General features: G+C 40.2%; 1 protein-coding gene across 2 annotated transcripts in view; it reads right to left on the bottom strand.

Annotated features, from left to right (window-relative positions):
- GRTP1 (growth hormone regulated TBC protein 1) overlaps window positions 1–22,927 on the bottom strand; it is a 40,633-nt gene that overhangs the window by 6,380 nt on the left and 11,326 nt on the right. Inside the window, exons 4-6 of one of the 2 annotated variants that reach the window (XM_086619820.1) lie at window positions 20,508–20,597; window positions 18,452–18,576; window positions 14,803–14,899 (exon numbers count right to left, since the gene is read on the bottom strand). In XM_086619820.1, coding sequence (XP_086475946.1) covers window positions 14,803–14,899; window positions 18,452–18,576; window positions 20,508–20,597 — 312 coding nt within the window. The remainder of the gene's footprint in view (window positions 1–14,802; window positions 14,900–18,451; window positions 18,577–20,507; window positions 20,598–22,927) is intronic. The other variant, XM_086619830.1, reaches the window with a different exon arrangement.

Raw genomic sequence — 22,927 nt, 5'->3', positions numbered from 1 at the left:
ACACTTTTATACACAAATGTATGCATATAAAATTAGCTCCTCAAATTAGGAAAGCCGCATTTCCAGTCCTCCAGAAGCGTTCTTGCAGGACCCCATATTCGTGCAAAACTCACCCACGGATCCTTTACAAGGAACATAACAGCATTGCAGCAGCCCAGGGGATGGCACAGATCTAACCTGATGGCTCTAACACCGATGTTGTTCCGAGGGCAGCATTAGACCCGGAGGGGTGCCAGGCCTCCAGGCACAGGCCCCCTCACCCCCTTGGAGCACAGCCAGCAGCACCCACGCCTGCACGCATCCCAAGGGACCCGCACCGAGTCACCAGAGCTATGCAGGGTTAGCCAGAACTACACAGGTGAGTCGGAAGAGGGTCTAGCGTCACGCCTGAGCCACCTTTCCTGGTCCATGTCTGGTCTCACTAGTGAAAACGATTTTGTAACTTGGTTTGGTGCCTAGGTGCTTGGTAACGCTTAGCCTACACGGCTCTTCTATTCTCTTCTTATTTGCCAGGGATGCCCAGTCTCTAAGCCTTCTGGAAACATCTTAACAAAAAATCCTGCGGCTCTCCCTTGCTGCAAATGTTTCACTGTGTGCTCTGTTTTCCTAATCTTTTATAATTGGCTGCTCTGCCCAGAATCTTTCTCTAAAGTCAAGATATCCTAGTTTATAAACAAGTCTACAGAAGCCTAACCCTCCCCCACACCACAACGCTGTTTTTCACAAGATACTGTGCAGCGAATCAGTTTTACTCACCTACCATCAAAATACATTAGCTTTATGTTCCTTACATATCTTTTCTTACAAGTTATTTTGAAATTTCTAGATTTGCATGATCTACATTTAATTGGTGTATTAATTATTTTTCCCTCTCAATAATCTGGCAAAATACTGAGCAGCTGATGACCCAGAGCAAACCTAAGTCAGTAACTGCTCCCAGTAACTGCTCCCAATCTGCCACTTACTAATTTAAAAAAAAAAAGAAAAAGAAAAGAAATCAGATGTGAGCTAATTATATTGTGTATCTATTGATCTAGGTTGGTTTACAGGAATGTCCTCTGACAATATATCATCCCCTTGAAGAAACACATTGTCAGATTGCTTTCTTTTATTCCTCAAATTGTCAAACAGAAATAACATTAACATTTAGGTGATCATACACTACATTACTTTTCATCACATCTTCTCCTGGAAGGCAATAAATTAAATACTGTAATATAAATTATTATATTATATTATTAAATTATTATTATTAAAATATTAAATTTCAGGAAAATGTCTAGGTGAAAATTCAGTTTCCCAATATGAAATTCTACATTGGTAAGCTCTTTTGTAAACTGCTCCTAGGCTTTCCTTACTTTCAGCTTTCCCTTGTCTGTTGCTTATCCACATGCATCTGCCTTGCCTAGTCTGTCGTTCCTGGTGCCCACCTATGGATTTTGGATGCCCTGCTAAATTTAGGAGTGCCCAAGAACAGAAGGCAATGCAGGCAGCACCCCACGTGGAATTCACCCCTTCCTCATCGAAGTCCTGACCCCAGCTCTGCCGGGATCATCAGCTTCTCTTCCGCTTGGAGTTCAGCGGCAAAAAAGGAAAAGCCAGCTTCACCAAGTGCCAGGTGTTGTATTGCTACTGTACAACACAGGTGACTAGATGAAGGGAGTTTTTCTGTGTTTAGAGGGCTTTTTGTTACTAAGACTGCATGCTGCCACTCTGCTTGAAACTTGTTCTAGCCCAGCATCTGGCACCGATGTTACTTGAACTACATTTCACTGTCTCCCTATCACAATAATTAGCACCTCTCTGAATCCTACCAGGATGTCCAGGACTAAGACGCAACTGTCTGCTTGTGCTCCAGAGCAGTAATGAGATTTGCAGGAAATAAGGATAAAGCTTGTAGGGACTGTATGACCTTGCTCTCCGTTACAAATAGATTAAGAGGTTCCAAAAATAAAAGTTTAAGCAGCAGTACTCTTACAGCCTTAAATTACCTCTGCAAGTCAGAGCTGCAGAAGTTAAAAAAGAATCCTTTAAGTCTGTTGTGCATATGTCAGGTTAAATATAAATACTCCTACTGGAACTAACATGATATGAATTCTTAGCGTTATAGAAATACTCAAAACGAGATCTCAACTCTGCTGCTTATCTTCCAGCACTTCTAACTATTATTTCAAGAGCCTATATAATCCAGCCTGGGACAAACTGAGTGATTTGTCTTGGTGATCCAATTTACTTAACCAAACTGAAAAATTAAAAATTAGCTGGTTTAACTATTCTCACTTGTTCCTCAGGGGTCAGTACTGGGGCCAGTGCTATTTGACATCTTTGTCAGCGACACAGACAGTGGGATTGAGTGCACCCTCAGCAAGTTTGCTGAAGACACCAAGTTGTGTGGTGTTATGAACACGCTGGAGGGAAGAGATGTCATCCAGAGGGACCTTGACAGGCTGGAGGGGTGGGCCTGTATGAACCTCATGAAGTTCAACAAGGCCAAGTGCAAGCTCCTGCACATGGGTCAGGGCAATCCCAAGCACAAGTACAGGCTGGGCGGAGAATGGATTGAGAGCAGCCCTGAGGAAAAGGACTTGGGAGTGCTGGTGGATGAGAAGCTCAACATGAGCCGGCAATGTACACTGGCAGCTCAGAAAGCCAACCGTGTCCCGGGCTGCATCAAAAGGAGCGTGGCCAGCAGGTCGAGGGAGGTGATTCTGCCCCTCCTCTCAGTTCTCATGAGACCCCACCTGGAATACTGTGTTCAGCTCTGGAGTCCCCAACACAAGAAGGACATGGAGCTGCTGAAGCAGGTCCAGAGGAGCGCCACAAAGATGATCAGAGGGCTGGAGCACCTCTGCTATGAAGCACTGAGAGAGTAGAGGCTGTTCAGCCTGGAGAAGAGAAGGCTCCGGGGTGATCTTATAGCAGCTTTCCAGTACTTAAAGGGGCCTACAGGAAAGCTGGAGAGGGACTTTTTAGAAGGGCATGTAGTGATAGGACAAGGGGCAATGGCTTTAAACTGAAAGAGGGGAGATTTAGATTAGATATAAGGAAGAAATTTTTTACATTGAGGGTGGTGAGGCAGTGGAACAGGTTGCCCAGAGAAGTTGTGCATGCCCCATTCCTGGAAGTGTTCAAGGCCAGGCTGGATGAGGCTTGGGGCAACCTGGTGTAGTGGAGGGTTTCCCTGCCCATGGCAGGGGGTTGGAAGTGGATGATCTTTGAGGTCCCTTCCAACCCTAACCATTCTATGATTCTATGACAGTCATAAGCAATGTGAACCATTTTATTCACAAGAATATGTTTATAATATGTTTTATAATGAGCTGGGGGGGATGCCTGGATATTAAAGTTCTCTCTCCTCCCCCAAACAAGAAAAATGGTTCATTTTTATACTAATATGCAACATTCAAAAGTGTTGTCTTGCTGTAGATGCATTTGCTACAGGACTTCACTGGAATTGAGAAGATTGCAAAGAGTGCAGGCCTCAATGCTGGAAGTCAAAAGCAGAGGTTGCCATGAACAGAACTGTCCAACTTCATGAAAAGCACTCGGTTTTACATTTCAAGTCAAAACAGAAACAGATTCCACCATGTACGTTTGTGGGAAAAAATTCTTTCTAGTAATCCTTCACTATTAAATGTTCGCATGTTACTGAACATCGGGGTTATTTTAAATAACCTTGGCCATGCAAAGTTTTCTTTTCCAAAAAGATATGCTATCATAGCTGAATGTATGAACTTCATGCAACACACATGCAATGAGTTTCATCACTTCAGTGACACAGAGGTCAAACTAGATTATAAGAGCAGTCCCTTGTCACCTTCAGAGCATCTAAATGCCATTTACTCTATTCCTACACTATTTACTGACTCTCTCATTCTCCCTGTTGGCAACCCACCACTTGCTTTGTCCAAGAAAACATGGCAATGTTCTGCTATTTTACTTCTACCATGAGATAGTCCAAAAATGTAATAGGTCTTCTAAGAATCTACATCATGAGCCTGGCGTAAAAAGTTGGATCATCTATGTTTGGGAGGAAATCAGAAGATCACAACAGGAAAAGGAGGAAAACCAAGAGTACTGCCAATTCTTTCTACAATATCAGGCCAAAGTGATATCCTGCAGATACGTGGTTAAACAGCAAACTGAACTCTTAACTATGTTATTTTTAAAACATAGGTTCCTAATCCTTCAGGGAACTGAAAAAAATAAATCTAAACAAAACAGGCACAATCCATTTTTTTTTTCCCCTTCATCGAACTGAACTGAACCAGCACTTTGGTCCTGAGGTACTGAATTCACACCGCAACCAGCAGTAGCTGTATCATTCACAACTGAACACTAGCTTTAAAAAAACAAAAGCAAGCCTGATTCATTTTGGATGGCAGAACTACCTTAAAAAATAAACAGAGAATGCAAGCATTTTATGGATGCTTATTGGTTGTGATACTGAGATTACACAAAATTTAGGATAATAGTATTTTGAGAAATTATTTACTACTAACACCTTTTCAGCAAGCACGAAAACGCAGTGTTTGATTCTTTCTACATAATCCCATCTGCCTGTATTCACCTCTTGCTTCTGATCCCAGACTTAGAAAATGGATCCTGTGGAGCAGAGAGAGCCCTTTGGTTTCCTCTTTGCATTTCACACAACACAGTGTTATTCTGAGCAGATGCAATAGCTACCCTTTGGAAATTGAAGAAGGATTCTTGCTGATTATAAAGACAATGGAAAGAAAGGCAGAGATGACATCCTTCCAGGAGTCACAGAAGGCAGAGATGAAATACAAAGAAAGACAAAAAAGAGGTTACACGCTCTCCATGCATAACCTCTTAGAGAAACAAATTTAAGTTAGTGGCATGTTAGAAAGCACAAATGCAACTTTCAGACATTCGAGTTATGGCTAATGTTTTGTTGTGTGGGGTTTTTTTTTTAAATACTAACTCTCCGTTATGTGCTGCTCAATAGAGATATTTGCATCATTAAAACCTAGTCTAGATTAAGGTTACAGCTACCAAAGCACCCTTGTACAGATTACATATAACTCTGAGCAAAATGCTGTCAACCAATTCTCCTCTCTTCCCTCTCCCTCCTCTTTGTATCCACTGCCATTGGAATTGCTTCTTTTGGGGATAGTGTTTTTTTCATAGTACCAGTGAGCTGATAGACACCAACGGACATGGGTCATTCACCACCCGACTGTTTCCCAGCAGCCTGGCCTGACTCCAGTCATTGCACTCAATGAATTGCATCAGTCTAAAGAGTTGAATGCTTTGGAGAAGGCTGCAGCTTACTGGGCTGACGATGGTCCCAGGAGGCAAGGCTTTTAATTCACAAAACACTTTGACAGACTTTTAACACCAATTTCCTCAAATGGAGGAGGAAATTAATGAACAAGCATTGAAGACTACCACAACTGCTTATCATGCCTGTAGAGGAAACAGACATCTTTTTTAAAAAAAAAAAACAAACAAAAATCAACAGAAACAGTTTACAATTGTACAGCGAGTCTTAATAACTGATGACTTCAGCTGAACAAGGATTCCTGGATCTGTGGCTTTTTTAATTCCTCTATGGGATTAGGAAGAATAGTTATTTTGTCAGTTCACTGCACTGACAAGATTATTCTTAACACCTCAGCACAAAACACAGCATTTATATCCTCTCATACTTAAGAACCACCCCAATGTTACATTTTCTGCAGCTCTTTACAAGAATGCTACAGTCATGCCATGGAAACTACCGAGCACGTTACTTAAAGGACTGGGACAGAAGCAGGAGGCTTAAAATAGAAAGCTGGACCAGCACATGCGGTTCTAGCCTGATATTTGGAGAGGGAAGTCAATCCAACCCTTCAGCCTGAAGAGAAGGGGAATGAAAGCTACAATCCTCTTACTTCAAGCTTGAAGAAGCTAATGAGAATTAATTTTAATCTTGAAGCAACCAGTTTTAAAAACCATAAGAGGAACGAATGAGACTTCTAAACTAGCCAGAAACTGAAAGCTTAGTAGAGCGTTCAAGTCTTCTGAACATAAAACACATGAAACAACCAAGATTGTATTTCCCAAGCGTCTCTCTGAAACTCGTTACTTCTTGTACATTTAGGCAGACAAAAGTTACCACTGTGCACTGCACATTATTTTTTTCACATCATTTCCTTTACTCCCAAAGTATGTGTCCTTCTTTAAGTAGACATCTATGCTGCACATGCATTATACCATATTTTTTTCAACAATATCAAGGCCTGCTGTCTGTGTTTCTTCATACTATGCCATATTTAAAAAAAACCAAACACACACAAAACTACATGACTACAGCTGAGCAATTCAAAATGAACAATTTTGCAGTATCTTAAGTTGCAAATACGATAAATCCAGAGTAAAGACGTCTTAGCTGAGGAAAAGCCAAAGTAATCCATGGATATACTCACTACTGAAGGAGAGAGCGTGTCATCTCTGTATATGACGTTAGCAAAACTGCAGTTAGAAAACTGCATTCAGCTCTGATACTCACATTTAAGGCAGGAAGCTGGAGAACTGGAAAGGAGGTGAAAGAAGGAGTTCTAAACGCTACTTACAAACATGGAACTCTGTAAGGAACTTCTCTATTTGTAGAATTTATGCAAGGAAAATGAAAAGCAAACTTGGCCATCTCATAGAGAAAACACTCTAGGCATTATGGTCTTTTCAATACAGTAAGAGAAAGTCTTAAAAAGAAACAATAGCTACAAGTTAGAACAAGGCAAATTCCAATAAAAAGTATGGCAAACTTTTTTTACTAAGAGTGATTTATAGCTCGAATACACTACTAGGAGTGGTGGTTGGATCTTTCTTTCAGACCAAGTTTGAGACCTTTCACAAAGATGAGGTCTAGCCAAACAAGTCTGCTGCAGATGGAATGGGAGGAAATACTACCATTTCCTCAGCTAGCTTCTTGCACAGCAAATCCAGTTACATTTCGAGTTTCATGAGTCTTGGTATTTAATACATGGACTACTTCAAGCATATGAATAGATCTTATGAGGATTTACAAGTAAAAATACAAAACTGTATATTAGAATCCACACTGAGCACCTATAATTTCATTATACATTTGTCAGCAATTATATTATGCTTCTTGCTGTCAAAGTGACATATTCGGGAAGGCTGCATTATTAAAATTGTAACTGAACATGCAAAGCCCTGACTGACCATTAGAAGGTTAAAAAAAAATATATAAAAAAAAATAAAAAAAAATATATATGCGATGAGGAATGAAATAAGCTACCCACTTTGACTTTGCACCTCTGCTGCTTTAATTCTGCAGTTAAAACACCACAATCCTTTTAACATGGAGACAGCTCTGTTAAAACTATAGCTTCGATACCACATGTGCACTTTACTGCTTTCACAACTACAGTCATAAGCTAAAACAAACAAAAAAACCCCCGACAACAGCCCTCCAACATGGCTATTCTGGTAAAACATAAAGCACAAACTAAGTAAGCCTGTGCTACATGCTAAGGCTTGGCCATTGACCAGTTTTCACACATTCAAGAAAAAAACAAACAGGGACCTCTTCCCTCAAACCCACACTTCTATGTTTCCACCACTGTACCTACCTTCCTCCTTTGTACACAGCCAGGGAATTCCACCTTTCATCAGTCCTAACTGAACTAAGATTTCATTTGAAAAGTTTATTTCGCTAGGGGCTTTTGAAAGGGATGGAACTTTGATTTACTGGGGAGATAAACAGGCAAATATCACTGCTTGCACAGATAGCCAAAGGCTGCAGTCTCATCCAGAGTAATACAACATATTAATACAATTCTGGCTTGCCTGCCAGAAAGAAAGAGGCATACTTGACTTTTCCAAGTGGAATAAGTCATTTAGGTTCTGCTTCCAGTATAAATGCAGCCATATGAAGGAACACAATATTCTTCAGCATTTTTAAACACTATGGGTCCTTTTGCTGCACAGCTGAAACTTTGCATGTTTCCTCATAAAAATAAGGCTGACAACATGTATATTCCCATCATATACAGGAAACTCCTATTTCAGGCAAAACTAAGATTTCTACCCAGCTACCTAAAACACACCTACTAAACACTGAAATTGTTCACTTATTGATGAGGCTTGTGATTTAGGGGGGCATACAATACAGAAAGGAAATAAATAATTCCAAAAGTATAAATATATCATTCTAAAGAATTAAAACATCAGTTACTCATTTCCTCCTTGCTCAAGTTTCCCAAATTCCCTAGCAGTTCAGATTTGAAAGTAATAAGCATTTCAGGCTTATCATGGTTTCTAAATACAGGCACATGATGACTCCTGCATTCCACCTTCAGCTTAACAGGACGCTGCATGCTTAATTCGTAGGTAAATACAATTGACCTCTAATGTTTAAAGAGGAATGCTTTCATCATGGCTGCTGGTTAACAGTAAAATATGTCAGAATCTCACATTTCAAAACTCCTAATTATTCAGCCTACCAGCCAAACGTTCCTCTCTCCTAGTGGTAGACGTGATGTCATACTTCAGAGGCACACACTGCTATGGCTTCACATGTGATCACGGAGGCACTCTTTAAGGATAAGGGAGAATTCTGCCAGCTCACAGCCCTGTAGCTGAGTGCTGCCAGAGGAGGCAGGTAACTAAACAGCCCAGAACTGACTGATCTGCTGAAACTTCCTGGGTTGATGGTGCTATAAAAAAAAGCTTGGTTATCAAAAATTACTTTGCAAGTAGCTTTCGACACCAAAGGCACATGCCTGTGGTGCTCGTCTTCTCTGTGAAAGGACATGCTTTTCATCATGATGATCTCCTTTGCAGGCTGCAAATTCAGCTCAACATTACTGCTCTTCAGGTCTAGCAAGCATTTTTTATCTGCACAGCTGAATAAAATGCTTCATGTAAAACAAAGTTCCATTCCCCTTTGGAGAAGCAGCTCTTAAAAGACCCAGCTGCTTCACCAGTTCTGCATTCAGAGGTTCCTTGGCAACACTCAATCAGGATATTAAAATAAATTCAGCCACAAGAACAAAATAAATACATGCTTAACTGCAACTAAAAGCAAGCAGTCGAAACAGAAATATTGTAAAGGTAGTACAGCATTCTGCATTTCTCAAGTGGCCCTTCCCTTCAAACCTGGAAGTCTGCATGTTGGGACTTTAAAGAATGCTGTAACGTGAATCACTCAAAAGAGAAGCACATATAAGTGTTTGATACGTAACTATGTTATTATTCAGTTCAAATATTCATGTCTCTTAGTATACCTAATCTTTTATGCAACAGTACCTGCAAGTCTATGGCTGATACAACTGAGAACCACAGAGTTTAGAACAGAAATGCATTAGATTATCTGCTATCTCAACACGCAGACATTTGCCTTAACTGGCAGTCACTAAGCTACCCAGCCAAAGTGTTATCTTGCATTGCACCTTGTGTACTTGCAGATAATGCCATTTAGTTCAGTGTAGTCTACTACTTTTGTGACTATTTCATCATTCAGAACTCTGTACTTCTTTTAATTACTGATAAACAACTAGGCAGTACACATGGGTAAAAAAAAAATAAAATTAAAACCCAAAAGGCTAAAAAGTACCAGGCTGAAGGAAGGTTATTAGACTGATCCTTGAAGAATGCCTGTAGGCTACACCTAATGTGAGATTTTTATCTCAATGTTGGAGAAAGAGATATTATATAAAATATCTCTGGTATTTTTCTCCAGCTGTTCAGCCTGGAGAAGAGAAGGCTCCGGGGTGATCTTATAGCAGCTTTCCAGTACCTAAAGGGGGCCTACAGGAAAGCTGGAGAGGGACTTTTTACAAGGGCGTGTAGCGATAGGACAAGGGGTAATGGATTTAAACTGAAAGAGGGGAGATTTAGATTAGATATAAGGAAGACATTTTTCACTCAGAGGGTGGTGAGGCAGTGGAACAGGTTGCCCAGAGAAGTTGTGCATGCCCCATTCCTGGAAGTCTTCAAGGCCAGGCTAGATGAGGCTTTGGTCAACCTGGTGTAGTGGAGGGTTTCCCTGCCCATGGCAGGGGGGTTGGAACCAGACGATCTTTAAGGTTCTTTCCAACCCTAACCATTCTATGATTTGTTAACAATCCTAAACGGAAAGACACTGTCCCATGTCAATACACAAGGCACAACAGTCCAATCTTGTCACTATGTTACTCTAAGAGACATATGATGATATTTAAAATAACAAGGACAGGAACGTGCAAATAAAAAGTTCAGCAAAAAGGTATTACGAATTCCTATAAAGTGCAGAAGAAAACATCTGTTGACAGAGAGGAGCAATAGCACATGCATTATTACTGAGATCACAAATCAAACCCAGACTGCCATAAGGAAAAAAAAACAAAGGCAACTGAGATCCTACAGCTTTTCTCTCTCAAATAAAACACTTCCAGCTGTGAAAAGAGAGAAATAATGCCACTGCACAAAGCACGAGCAAATTTCCCACTGGGAAAAAAAGGGTGCTGCTGTGATACAGTTAAAAAAAAAGAAAAGAAATCAATTTGAACTGGAATAAGCACACAATTATTAGGCTAAAACAGGATCAGAGAAGAGTTTCATGCAAGAGAAGAGTTTGACTGAAGCAGCTTAGTAATGTAAAAGAACTGTAAAATGAATTGATGGTATCCAACAAATATATGAAAGGTAAGCACAAGAGAGGAGGGCTTTTTTTTACCCCAAAACTCAGCATTGGTACAAGAATAAAAGGATAAAAACTGGCCATGAACAGGCTACTGCAGAAATCATAAGACCTCTCTTAACCATTGGAAGAGTCATTCTACCACTGGTTTTCAGTAAGGGTAAATAATTCCAGTATAATAGTCTAGTAGACTAACTAGAGTATAGCTTCATAAACACTGCTGCTTTCAGACTGAGAACCACTGAAGTGGTGGAAAAAAATAAAAATTGTTCTACTATATAGAAACATAACTGTCATGCTAAAGTGAGTTCGAATCAAGTTTTTCTTCTCTTAAACTCACCATTTAATCACAAATATGTAAAACATGACAAAAATGTTCCTTAAATTATATAGTACCACAATTAAAAGTTCCCACCTACCTGATGCTTTCTAAAGCAATCTCCCTAGTGTTTCCTCAACAGAACAAAAAAAAAAATTTCTCAACAAGAACCAGAGCTAAGAACAGAACGGAAACACTAGAGGTATGCTGAATAGAAATGGCAGACACATCCACTCTGAGCTCAAATTGAATCCATACTGCTTCTTGTGGGCAATACTGTCTGCTCCAGCCATCTGTTTTGAATGAACCTGGGAATAAGAGATCTTGGTAACACCCAAAACTTCAGTTAAACAAATAATTCTCTTGCTGTGTTTAAATGAGATATGCTCCTAATCCCTCCAAATCCCTGGTTAAGCCACTAACAGACACAACAGGCAGTAGACTACGGGCTTGCCTTCAGCAGAAGCAGGATTTTTCTGGCCTCGCCCAGTTGCACTCAGCAGTGCTACGTTCAGCCAGATGAATGGCGTGCACACAGCTCCACATACCAACCAACCACGTAGTAATTTTTGCTGGCTCTCCCTTCCAGCTGTGCAAACTCCATTTAGGCATAACAGAACAATTCAGCCAGAAAACATCTCCTGATAGGGTCCCATTCCCAAGCTGTCCCCCTCCTGTCAGTGGGTGGAACAGTCACACCTTCATCGTATCCTATGGTACACACCTCCACCTAGACCTAAAAAACAGTACAAGTGGAGAGGTGTGCCACAGCTTAGGGAGCCCTTCTCTGTCACTTCCCCCGAAAGCTGCCACTAATGCTTCTATCTGTCACATTCTACGTTTTTCAATCAATGACATTGATCTGTATCTGGCTTGGTTCATCTGCTGACTAAAAACACGCTGTCAGCATCCAGATACTGGAGTGCTTGTTTAACATAATTAAATGTGTGTGGGCAGGGGGAAGGAAGTGTTCACAGGGACACTGCAGAGGGCAAAGAAAGGATTTCTATATTGTCCTATATCACCACCAATTTAACTGGCAGCGACGGGGCCACACTCAAAATGAGGACGTGGCCTGGGGCATATCTGTTGCAATGAAAGGGGAAAACATGTAGATTATAATGCAAACAGATCAAGAAAAGAGCATCAGCAATAAAACTAAAAGGAAAGACGTTGGCTACTCAAACTGTTGGCATCCAACAAAAAATGATTGCTATTTTTCCATCTGGAGAATATATGTTTCGCTGCTTCCCCAACAAATAATTATAGGGCTTTAAACCGAAATGCACTGTACTTTGCACTGTTAACAGAAGGGCAGTACTCACTTACCTGAGTAAGTTTCTTTATGGATATAGTCTGCCTCTCTGATTCTCTCATATATATACACACAGTATTTCACTGAAACTATGCCAATTATCTTATCCATCATGCTTTGAATTTTATAAATGTACAATTCAAGCATGATACAGGAGGGTAGTGGGAATAAAGGGGAAAAAAATTGCAGAAAAAATAAATAGCACTAGCAACAAGTTTTCTGACAATAAAGCCTTGTATTACTCAATATAAATATTTTTACTACATAAAAGATTCATACTACCTAACTTGGGCTCTTGTTGAGGCAGCCAAGCTGGAAGGGACACCTCAAGCTCTCTTAAAACTGACTGTCGATGGGAAAGGGGCACACTCAGATCAGCAATTCTGATCAGATATCTCCTTCCCCACTGACTACCAAAGGTACGTAAGCACGCATGTTTCAAACTTCAGCACCTCAGATGGATGCCTGCATTGGATGTGCTGAACCCAGGCCAAAGTCTGTAACAAGACTCTTACAGTTTTACTACCCTGTAATATTTTAACTTTTATGTATAAATATAACTTAAGTAAATTAACATCTCCATCGTACACAGTAACTGCCTTTCACGTCATGAGTTTCTTCTCATCACCAATGCTACTGGCGTAAGATGAATTCAACAACCAAGCAACTTTAGTCATTTAGGTGTCAGAAAAGCGTAGAAGAAAGATACGCAAGAAGAACTAAAGGCTTTATGACAAATTAAAGCAAATTTCCTCAAAAAAATTCTGAATTTACTCCCTTGCCCCAAATAAAACCATCTAAGACTATCAAAAAGGTTAACAGCAAAAAGTTGCTACACATCACTTTGCAATGAAACTTGCCTTTTACCGAAGGCCTTATCCCTCACACAGTGATGTCAATGGAAAGACATCCACTGACGCCAGCCAGTGGCAGGTCACATGGCAGACAGCGGCCCTCAAAAGTCTCCTACCTGTTTGCACAGCTTATAGCTCTCAAGGCTGAACAAAAGCAACAGACAGTGGATTTCTTTAGACTGTTTTTATAGCTTGAAAGTAAACTTAAAGGCTACAAAACCTCAAATATTTGCAGATTGATTCAACAAGGTATAGTGCTCCCTGCCTGCCTCTACTCTTTCACTGCAAACGAAGCCCAACCACTCTGCTCATACGCAAGGAAAACCTGAGTTCCTACACAGCATATTCAGCATGAAAGATAATTTCTTACAGTTGTTCAAAAGCATTTAAAGACTCCCTCAGCCTTTTTCCGTCTTTCACAAAGTCCTTGCCCTCTGTTCAATAAGCAACAAAAAAACTATACCCTTTTCTGTTCTTGTTCAAGATTAAACAAACAAGCAAAAAACCAAAACAGAAATGAAAGCATCAACTTTGATGTCCTTGACCAGCACTTAGTTGACACTGTAATATTGAATTCAGCCTCCAACCATTTGGGATAAAGATCTGTTCAAAAGCCGAACTAGGCCAACAGGGAATTTCAAAGTCTCCTTACAGAAATCTTTGTCTTCCATTTTCAGTATGGCTTTACATTAAGGGTGTAGCTGTAGTCAGTTCTGTGCAATGCTAATGGGAATTCACCTCTATAATTAAATCCCAAGAAAGAACATTCTCAAATGTATTTCATAGGAGCATAAAACATAGCTATGCCTGATGTCTGCTTCTGGTTTTAAACTACTTCACACACGTGGTGAGATTCAGCTAATACATGGGGCAAAATTCAGTGTGTAAACACCTCCTGCAAACCCAGAGATCCAGGTGAGGGAACCTAGAGAGCTACTGAACCGCCTAGATGTAGATATTGTCTATGGCTTAGGGTGTGCTGAATTTCCCTCTAGTCTCTTTTGACCAGCCTGGCTAGATCACCACCGATTATAACAGAGCTTTGACAAGAACCTCCCACACAGACACAGACAGGGATTTTGGCATTTGTTTGCTTTGCTGCAAAAATCACGATCCGTAAACTGCCCAAGGTATTTTCCACTCGGGAGCAGAGGACAGCAGAAACTACCACCACCTTGCCAGATACCTCTGACGAAAGTTCATGCTGCCTCTTGCCAAGGCACCGTCAATTCCTACTTTAAGCTCAGTGCTCAAACTGTGCACATCTCCCATTTCCACTCTGCTCTACAATCACTGCTTCATCTGTGTTTCATATCATATTCCTGCAACCAGAATTGCCAAATCCCAGACACCTTTACAAGTCCTGTTCCCCAGCATCATACTGATATAGGAAGAAATCTACCTAACAGGTACAAGTAGGGAGTGAGAAGTGAGACTGCAAATTAACATACACATAAACCACTACATCAAAGACTAAAATCTGACTATAAAACAGAGGAGTTTTGCCTGTGTGCTCTTTGACCTGTGTTTCCAGGACCTTAAAAAAATCTTCAGTCCATGCAAGTCCATTTTAACATCTAAAACCTCTATAAATGAAGAATACAAAGATAAAATAAAAAGCCGACCTCCAATACAGGAATACAATTATATATTTTTAGCGTACCAGGCAATATTCTTCCAATGAGAGCATCCAGCAACCAAAAGGACTCCTCTTCATTCTTTGTAATAAGAATCAGGTATCCAGCTATGAAGTTCATGCCCTGAGATAGAAAGAAGGGTTTTAAGATGCATATACTTATCTTCAGATTTTTCTAGTTTATTTCTTTTGATTAAGGGCTAAATTACTACAGTTCTACAAAGTGGACATATGAAGTAAAACCTCGTAATAAAAGCCACAGGTTGAATAAGCTGTTAAACCTGCATGATGACAGCTAACAAGAATTATTAACAAAGATCAAGGAGAGGAAAATTAGAAGAAAAAGCTTAAGTAGTCTATCATTTACCTTCAATTTTCCTTTATTTTTTTTTAAATCCCAAAGCTCTGTCCCAACATAACCAAAAACTGCTTTGACCAGAACCAAAACTCAGCTGCCTTAGCTGTGCAGAACCAACACAATACACCTGCAGGTAAATGGTGCGGCTGTAGAAGGAGAATGCCTGACCCAAACGCTCTTCAGTAAAAAGCTGCAGCTCCAGCAGCTCTTACAAGCTGTTGCACCTAACTCGTCAAATGACTGCATACAAACCATTTGCTTCCATAATACCTCTAGTACACCACAGGCTAGTCCCAATGACTGGCCACTATAGCTTCTGCCCTTCAACATGCAAACAGAAGGTAAACACCAGGGGATGACGGGACTGGAAGAGCCACCGGAAAATTTGTGAAAAGTCAAGTCATGACTGGCCAAATTCAAACTGTGCAGTTTTTGTAACTGTTACCAACACTGACATACAGAACACGCGGGTCACAAACTGGTAAACACACTGCCTCTGTCTCAGGCACTTTTTTCTTGTACCCACCGTAACACTGCTAAGTTATGGCAATATTACTGATTTATATGCACGGTAGTCCACTCTTAAGCATTTAAGTATGTTTTTCCATAGTAAACAAGCTGACAACTGTAATAACATGGACAGCACATCAGTATGACAATGTACAAAAGCTGCCTCTGAAGTGCAAGCCCCCCAAAGTCTTCTTAAGCTAACAGAAAATTATCTTTAAACATTCACAGGCTATGAAGGCTGGTGTTGGTTACATTGCCATCATTTCATCCCTTTCTTTGGCCTTTTCCCTGTTCTTTGTCCCTCCAAGCTTGACTTCTCCAGCATGTCTATCGGCACAGGCAGCACCACCGCCTCTGTGTATCATAGAATCATAGAATGGTTATGGTTGGAAGGAACCTCAGAGATCATCTAGTTCCAACCCCCCCTGCCATGGGCAGGTAAACCCTTCACTACACCAGGTTGACCAAAGCCTCATCCAACCTGGCCTTGAACACTTCCAGGGATGGGGCATCCACAACTGCTCTGGGCAACCTGTTCCACTGCCTCACCACCCTCTGAGTGAAAAATTTCTTCCTTATATCTAATGTAGATCTGCCCTCTTTCAGTTTAAAGCCATTGCCCCTTGTCCTATCACTACATACCCTTGTAAAAAGTCCCTCTCCAGGTTTCCTGTAGGCCCCCTTTAAGTACTGGAAGGCTGCAATAAGGTCACCCCGGAGCCTTCTCTTCTCCAGGCTGAACAGCCCCAACTCTCTCAGCCTGTCTTCAAAGCAGAGGTGCTCCAGCACTGTACCCTGCAGTGCTGCCAATGACAGCTGCAAGCCAGATGACAGCTACCAAAAAGAACACCCTTCACAGCCTCTGGAAGCTACCACTTCCTCTCTGAACCAAGATCTCATTTCTTGCATTCAACAGCTTAGACTCACTTGTCCCATCTCAGAAGGCCTTGCAACACTCCCAGAACATGGAAATATTGAGACACTGCGCATCTTCTCCATTGTTTCATTTTCAAGCTTTGAGTCACTAGCAGTTGCTACACAAAGGGCTTGGATAGACCTTGCATGGCCTTACGTGCTGCTTGGCCTTCTAGCTAGGAGAGCAACCGTTTGTTACCATGCTGACAGTTAGCTCAGCAATTGCATCTGCAGTTACAAGAGACTGCCTGGCATGTAATGTGGCATGCACAAAAAGCTAGTGCGGTGCATAGGCTGCCAGGACATTGAATTTCCCTGGTTATACCAGGGTAGGCAATGCTGTACCAGTGTCACAGCATAACAATGCAAAGCCTAATACTAGCATTGAAGTCTCCTATCTGGGAGTGTAAGTACCACAAGTGCACCAGCATTATGGAAACATCCACTGAAGAGCATTCAGTCAGTAAAAGCTCTGCAAAACACTTTAAAAATTTCATTTTTCACTCCGAATTTTCTAGTGTTTGCAAGGTCTCTCCTGTCATGCAGCAGGTATCACCACATCTATCTTGATGAAGTCTGCTGTTTCAGACTTCATGATTTCCTGAATCTTTTCTTGATTTATGACATGCCTTGGAAAGCCAATGCTGGCTTTTGGTTTATGATCAAATTATTTAGACACAATAGATAATATTCATTCTGTGAGGAGACCAAAGGTCAAGAGGAATCACATTTTTAAGTTGTCTTCTTTCATCTCCAGTGTTCATAATGCTTAGTTAAAATGAAAATATTAGCCCACTGATTAAATAGTAACTGTACTAAAACTTCTTAGTAACAATGAGACATATATTTTGGGTAGAAGCTAGCAGGTTATAGAAGTTGTACACATTTGTGTGTATAGCTACCTCTATATAAAAGCCTGACACTTGAAAAAGGGAGCATTCACAATTCTACCTCTTCTATTATTCTCAAAATATTAACCATTTTAATAAATACATATACTTAAAATAACACAAATAATTCAACTTTTACTACAGAAATTATTTGAAAAATGGGAGTGAAACTAGTTGGGATGCACAAAAAGAATTTGTTTCAGTGACATCAGTCTAGGTTTAAGTTCCTGTAAATCTTCTCTCCAGATTTCAATAAATATACTTCATATTCTCTTAACTTTGGAACAGCTGTATTTACTGTACTAACTTCCTCAAACTAACAAAGTATAGGTTACTGCACATATCCTTGGTGATAACACATTTTGCTCATGACAGTTTGTGCTTCTTTATGGTCCTTAATGATGGCCTCTTTGTTCCCGATTGTCATGAATCAACTTTTATCTTGTGTCCCACGTGAAACTTTACAGTACTTGGCAGTGATGACAGGAGTTTGAGTTGTCATCTAAGCAGTATCAGGTTGAATTTCAAACAAACCATCTTCCTACTTGCCTGTCTATACTGGGAAATGGCACCAAATAAATGCTGCTGCCCCTCCAACTACATGATGTCGCATGAATGCTCGTCTTCCTGTGTTTTGAAAAATGTGACAGTGAAAACAAAGGAAACAGATCTCATGATGCTTCGTACACACCGAGGACTGTTTTGAGAAAGATGGCAGGAGGGAGGAAAAGGGAAAGGCAAGTTCATGCAAGCATGTGTGACAAAACATTCATTTTGCAGCTAACAAATGAAACTAAACATGATCAAGTAAGCTACAAAAAAGGCTGTGGAGAAACTCACAAGGACATTTGAACTTGCCTGAAGCGATTCGTTTATTCTGTCCCCAGGGCTATTTTAAAAACAGAACGTTTGTGGATCTGCCTCTAAAAATGCACATTCAAATGGACAAGAACAATTGCCATTGGTGAAATTCAGCATTATTTAAAAAGCAGTGATTACATACCTGACAATATCCTACTGCTTTATTATGATGTCCATATGCTACCAATACGTTGTAGAGTGTATTCTGCAAACACGGATCAGCAGTTTTGCGGAATTTTACGTTATCTGGAAATGTTCTGTTCATGTCTAGACAAAAGGGAAAAAAGGCCAAAATTGAGAGCTGTTTCCTCCTTCACTTTCCAAACAAACTTCTACAGCCTTCCTGATGTACAACTTAAACTGCACTAAGGCTCACTAAAACTGTAGTTTTGGTGGATTAATTTTAAGAAACAGCTTTACCTCCACTTTGGCTAAAAGTCCATCTGCATTCAAGGATAATCTATTCCTAGAAAGATTAATCCTATTAGTGTACAGAAATCAATTTCAAGCAGGACTAAAGAAATTCTGTTGCAGGTTGGACTCTCAATGTGTGACTGCAAAGGCTTAAATGAAAGCAAACCAGACATTTAGACTGACAAAAACAACACGTACCAAATTTATCTAACTAGTTTATCTGGCATGAAATGAGCTAAACCTCTAGGAAAGCACATTCTCGTAACAAATCAGATGAACTTTCAATTGACTTACTTGGTGAACTTCTACCAAACAGTCCTACACAGCTAAAAAAAAAAGAAAAAAGTCCTGTTCCTGCAACTAGTAGCTTCCACTTAAAATCATGGTATATTAATTTTTGTAAGTTTCTCCATGATGTAACCATGAGAAAAATTATTTCTTCATTGATGCAAGATCATTGAGAAAGGGAGTTATTTTTGATATCCAAGCAGCAAAAGCACAAGTTTCAAGTTCAAAAGCACATGCTTCAAGTTCAATCCTAAACCAAGTAAGGACTATGCAATTACTGACATTTCAAAACATTCATTTCTTCCAGATCAAACATGAATAGTAGGACTCATCTCTCCTTACAAAGATCTAAAAATTAGACACACAAGTTTGAGCTAGCCACTCAAAACTCCCTTTAGTTGTTGGAAAACAGAGTTAATTTTTGGCCTGCTTCACTCTATAAAGAGGGAACCCAAGGTCACTAATCCAGACCTGTGCATCTGATTTTTTAGAAGTTTAAGTTGGGGAAAAAAAATCCTATTCAAAAGCATCTTTGACAATTTTCAAAATCCAAGAGTTATTAATAAAATGCAAACAGTTGTTTTGGTTATATTTAACAATGACAAAAAATTGGGTCAGAGTTTAAAAACAAATAAAATTCAGTAACGGCACTACTGTTCAGATATTTATGTCCTAAGAGTTATCACTTCTTAGCAGTTTTCCTGCATAAAGGAAGAAGTCTGTTACAGCTTTGACACAAAGTTGAACTGTAAGCAACCAAAGGAAGAAAGCACCTCAAAATCATCATCAGTGTCATGGAAGTCACAAGCATCTAAAAGTTGTAATACTAATCACTATTTCTTCCTTTTAAAAGTGAAGAAATCATTTACAGAAATGGGAGGGCAGGAGAATATTTCACTTCATCTCCCATGTGACAGAAAAGAAAAATACAAGGAAAAAGACAATTTTTAAAAGGACTTGAGCAACAGTCAGACAGTTATACCATAAATACATTTGTTTTGTTTCTTCTTGGTAGGAAGAGCAATACAGAACTTACAGAATCAGAATTTGTTGTTTATGAAGGTATATGCTGGATGTTAGAGAAAAGATTAATACTGACATTTCCATTATGGCTCTTCCCATCAGCTATTTAGAATAAAGGCAAAGGGGCAGTAGGAAAAGGCCATCACATACAGACCAGAGAGTACTCGAACTGAACTCACCTTTAGTTTCACAACCTGAGGAAGGCCTGCAGTTGAGAGAATCAGCTCCAATTTGCTTTCTGACTGCAAAGCATGTTTTCCCCCACAAGGACTGGGAGAAGTCTTTCCTAATTTTATGAAGGACTTTAAACTTTTCTTTATACTTAGTAACAGTACTTTGGGGGGGGCGGGGGGGAAGTGAGGGGGCAGCAGAACAAGAACAAGATACAAGAGCTAGAAGTCTTTACCCTTAGTAAAAGACATGGGGCATGATCTCACTGGACTCCTTCTGCCAGATTATTATCTTGAGTGTACCAAAAGCATTGTGTCCTGCTTCCTCTCCAGCCTCCTCTTTCTGCTTCCTCTGCACGCTCTTCTCCCTCTTCCTCCAGCTCTGAGGCTCTTCTGCAAGGTGAGGGATGTCAACCTGCTCCCCAAGGACGCACAAATCGATACGTTTTACCATGCTACAAGACAACTGCCAGAGATGACTTGAGGCAAACAGCAGGAGCAGGTGAGAGCCGTTCAGTTGACTTGAGCATTTACCCCCACTTTACTACACCTGTCCCAGAGGAAATGTCTCAACAACTCCTTCTGCCCCTCCACACAGCCCACCCTCTGACCTTGGTAGACGTTAGCATCCAAAGGAACACAACCTCCAACTAGTCTGGTTTGAGGAAAAAAAATCAGAATTGTTTTCAAGCAGGGAAACAAACATTAGAACTTCATACTGCTAGGTAAATCCCAGAACAATGACCATCTTGTGGCTGCTTGCAGATCTGCAAACTAGGTATAGGAGCATGGGACCAGGAAGAAAGCCACAAAGAAAAGACTAGCTACTCCTTTGCAGTAAATTCAGATTAAATCCCAATAGTTGTGTTTGGGCTTTGTTTTGAAGATGATCTTTCAGTGCTGTGAGGTGGCAGTGTTTTGCTGCTGTGAAACAAAACCAACAGCTTTACTTTCCTGTTGATTTATCTCTGTGCAGCAACCATGACAAGACCACTAGCTCTTCTTCTCTTTCACAGGTCTGCAGTATTTCTGCCTCTCGTTCAGCAATACGAACATAAGCAGAAAGCCACACTAGCCTGAGTTTAGAAAATAAACATCTATTTTAGTACCCGGAATCACAATTGTTGATGCTATTTCTGGAGCAAACAGATTTAAACGGGCAGTCCAGAAAACTAATGTTTTTGTATCAGTCTTGTGCTTTTCACATTTAGAGTACTTCAAAAGTCAGGCACCCACAAGTCAACCTTCATCTTACTATCCCATCCTTTCTGTTCTTACCTTCATATCCAGGTGCTTCCCGCTCCCAGACACAGTGCCCAGTAAATTACACAAGTATTTTTATAACTAACAGCCTCTACTCCACTTACAGTCACTTCTTTGCTACTGCTACATCTGTAACTTGTATCTGCTCCTAATAGCTTCCAGGCAGGTAATTTTTTTAAGTGTTTTTTTTTTTGTGTTTTTTTTTTTGTTTTGTTTTTTGCTTAGTAAAGAACAGAACAAAAATTCACCTCAACTGCCAACTTCAAGCATTCAGAAACTCCACTGCAAACCTCCAGAATAATCAGGTTAGGTCATCAATTACAACTTATAAAAATAATATACTTTAAGGGTATTTTAATTATTTTTTTTTTTATAACTGGATATTTAGGATTCATCTTCAAGCTTTTCCCTGCAGCACCTGGAACTATTGTTTTGGAGGTTTGTGGGGTTTTTGTTTTGTTTTTTAAGTTAAGATCAACTTTGCTGTCAACTAAGGCTAGAGAAACTGAGTCTGACACCCCTCATTACCAGTGCTGAGTAACAGTTCAATAGCTTGCAGCAATCAAGAAAGCAAACTGTTAGGATTTCCTACAAAAGAACAATAATGCCACTGTATAAATCTGAGAAGCACCTGCATAAATTCCAGTCCCCTTCATCTCCAAAAGATTATATCAGAATTGGAGAAATTGCAGAAGAGAACAGCAACAAGGAAGATCACAGGTATGAAATGGCTACCATCCATAGCATAAACCAAGATGAATTAGAGCTCCTTCATTTGGAGGGAGATGCTTATAAGCAAGACAGCACAAATTTGCAAAATCATGAGTAAGGTAAATTACATGAAAAAGGAGCAACCAGAGGTTTTTTGTGTTGGTTTTTTTTTTCCCCCATCCAGTGTTATTAACTACAAACATCCAGCACATGACTCAGGAACTCCTCTCATTTACAAACAGGTAAATGGAGACTAGGAAAAACATTCTGAGGAAGTATCACTGTACACTTTAGTCCTCCAGTTCTTCCTTTAGCTGTTCTGGCACCTAGAAGACCAGATGAGGAAGCCATTTGGACATGACCTGATACAGCCCCTCTTACAGAGAGTCAGAAGAGCTGACACAGCTGTTTCCTTTGTTCTTGCACGGTTAAATGCCCTAAACGCAAGTGAAAATTCCCAACCTTCACTGATAGTTTAACTCCATTCAGAGAAGCTTATTAGTGTTTTGATAGTAAAACATTCACTGTCTCCAGTGAAGCAGCAATGGCTATTGTTTGAATTACTTTTCTGAACCCATCATGAACTAAACCAAGATCCTGCAACTAATATCCAATCCAGGCGGCCAGATCCTTGTGCCATTGGTCACAAGGCACAGAGCAGGCTCAAGGAACTGATTGATAAATATCAGATTCTGGGTTTCTCAACACCTACAGCTCCTCCTCATGAAACACAAGAGTGGAAACGTGGA

Source organism: Tauraco erythrolophus, chromosome 1 (genome assembly GCF_009769465.1).
Source record: "Tauraco erythrolophus isolate bTauEry1 chromosome 1, bTauEry1.pri, whole genome shotgun sequence".
NCBI lineage: Eukaryota > Metazoa > Chordata > Aves > Musophagiformes > Musophagidae > Tauraco > Tauraco erythrolophus.
This window is presented reverse-complemented; position numbering and strand designations above follow the sequence as displayed.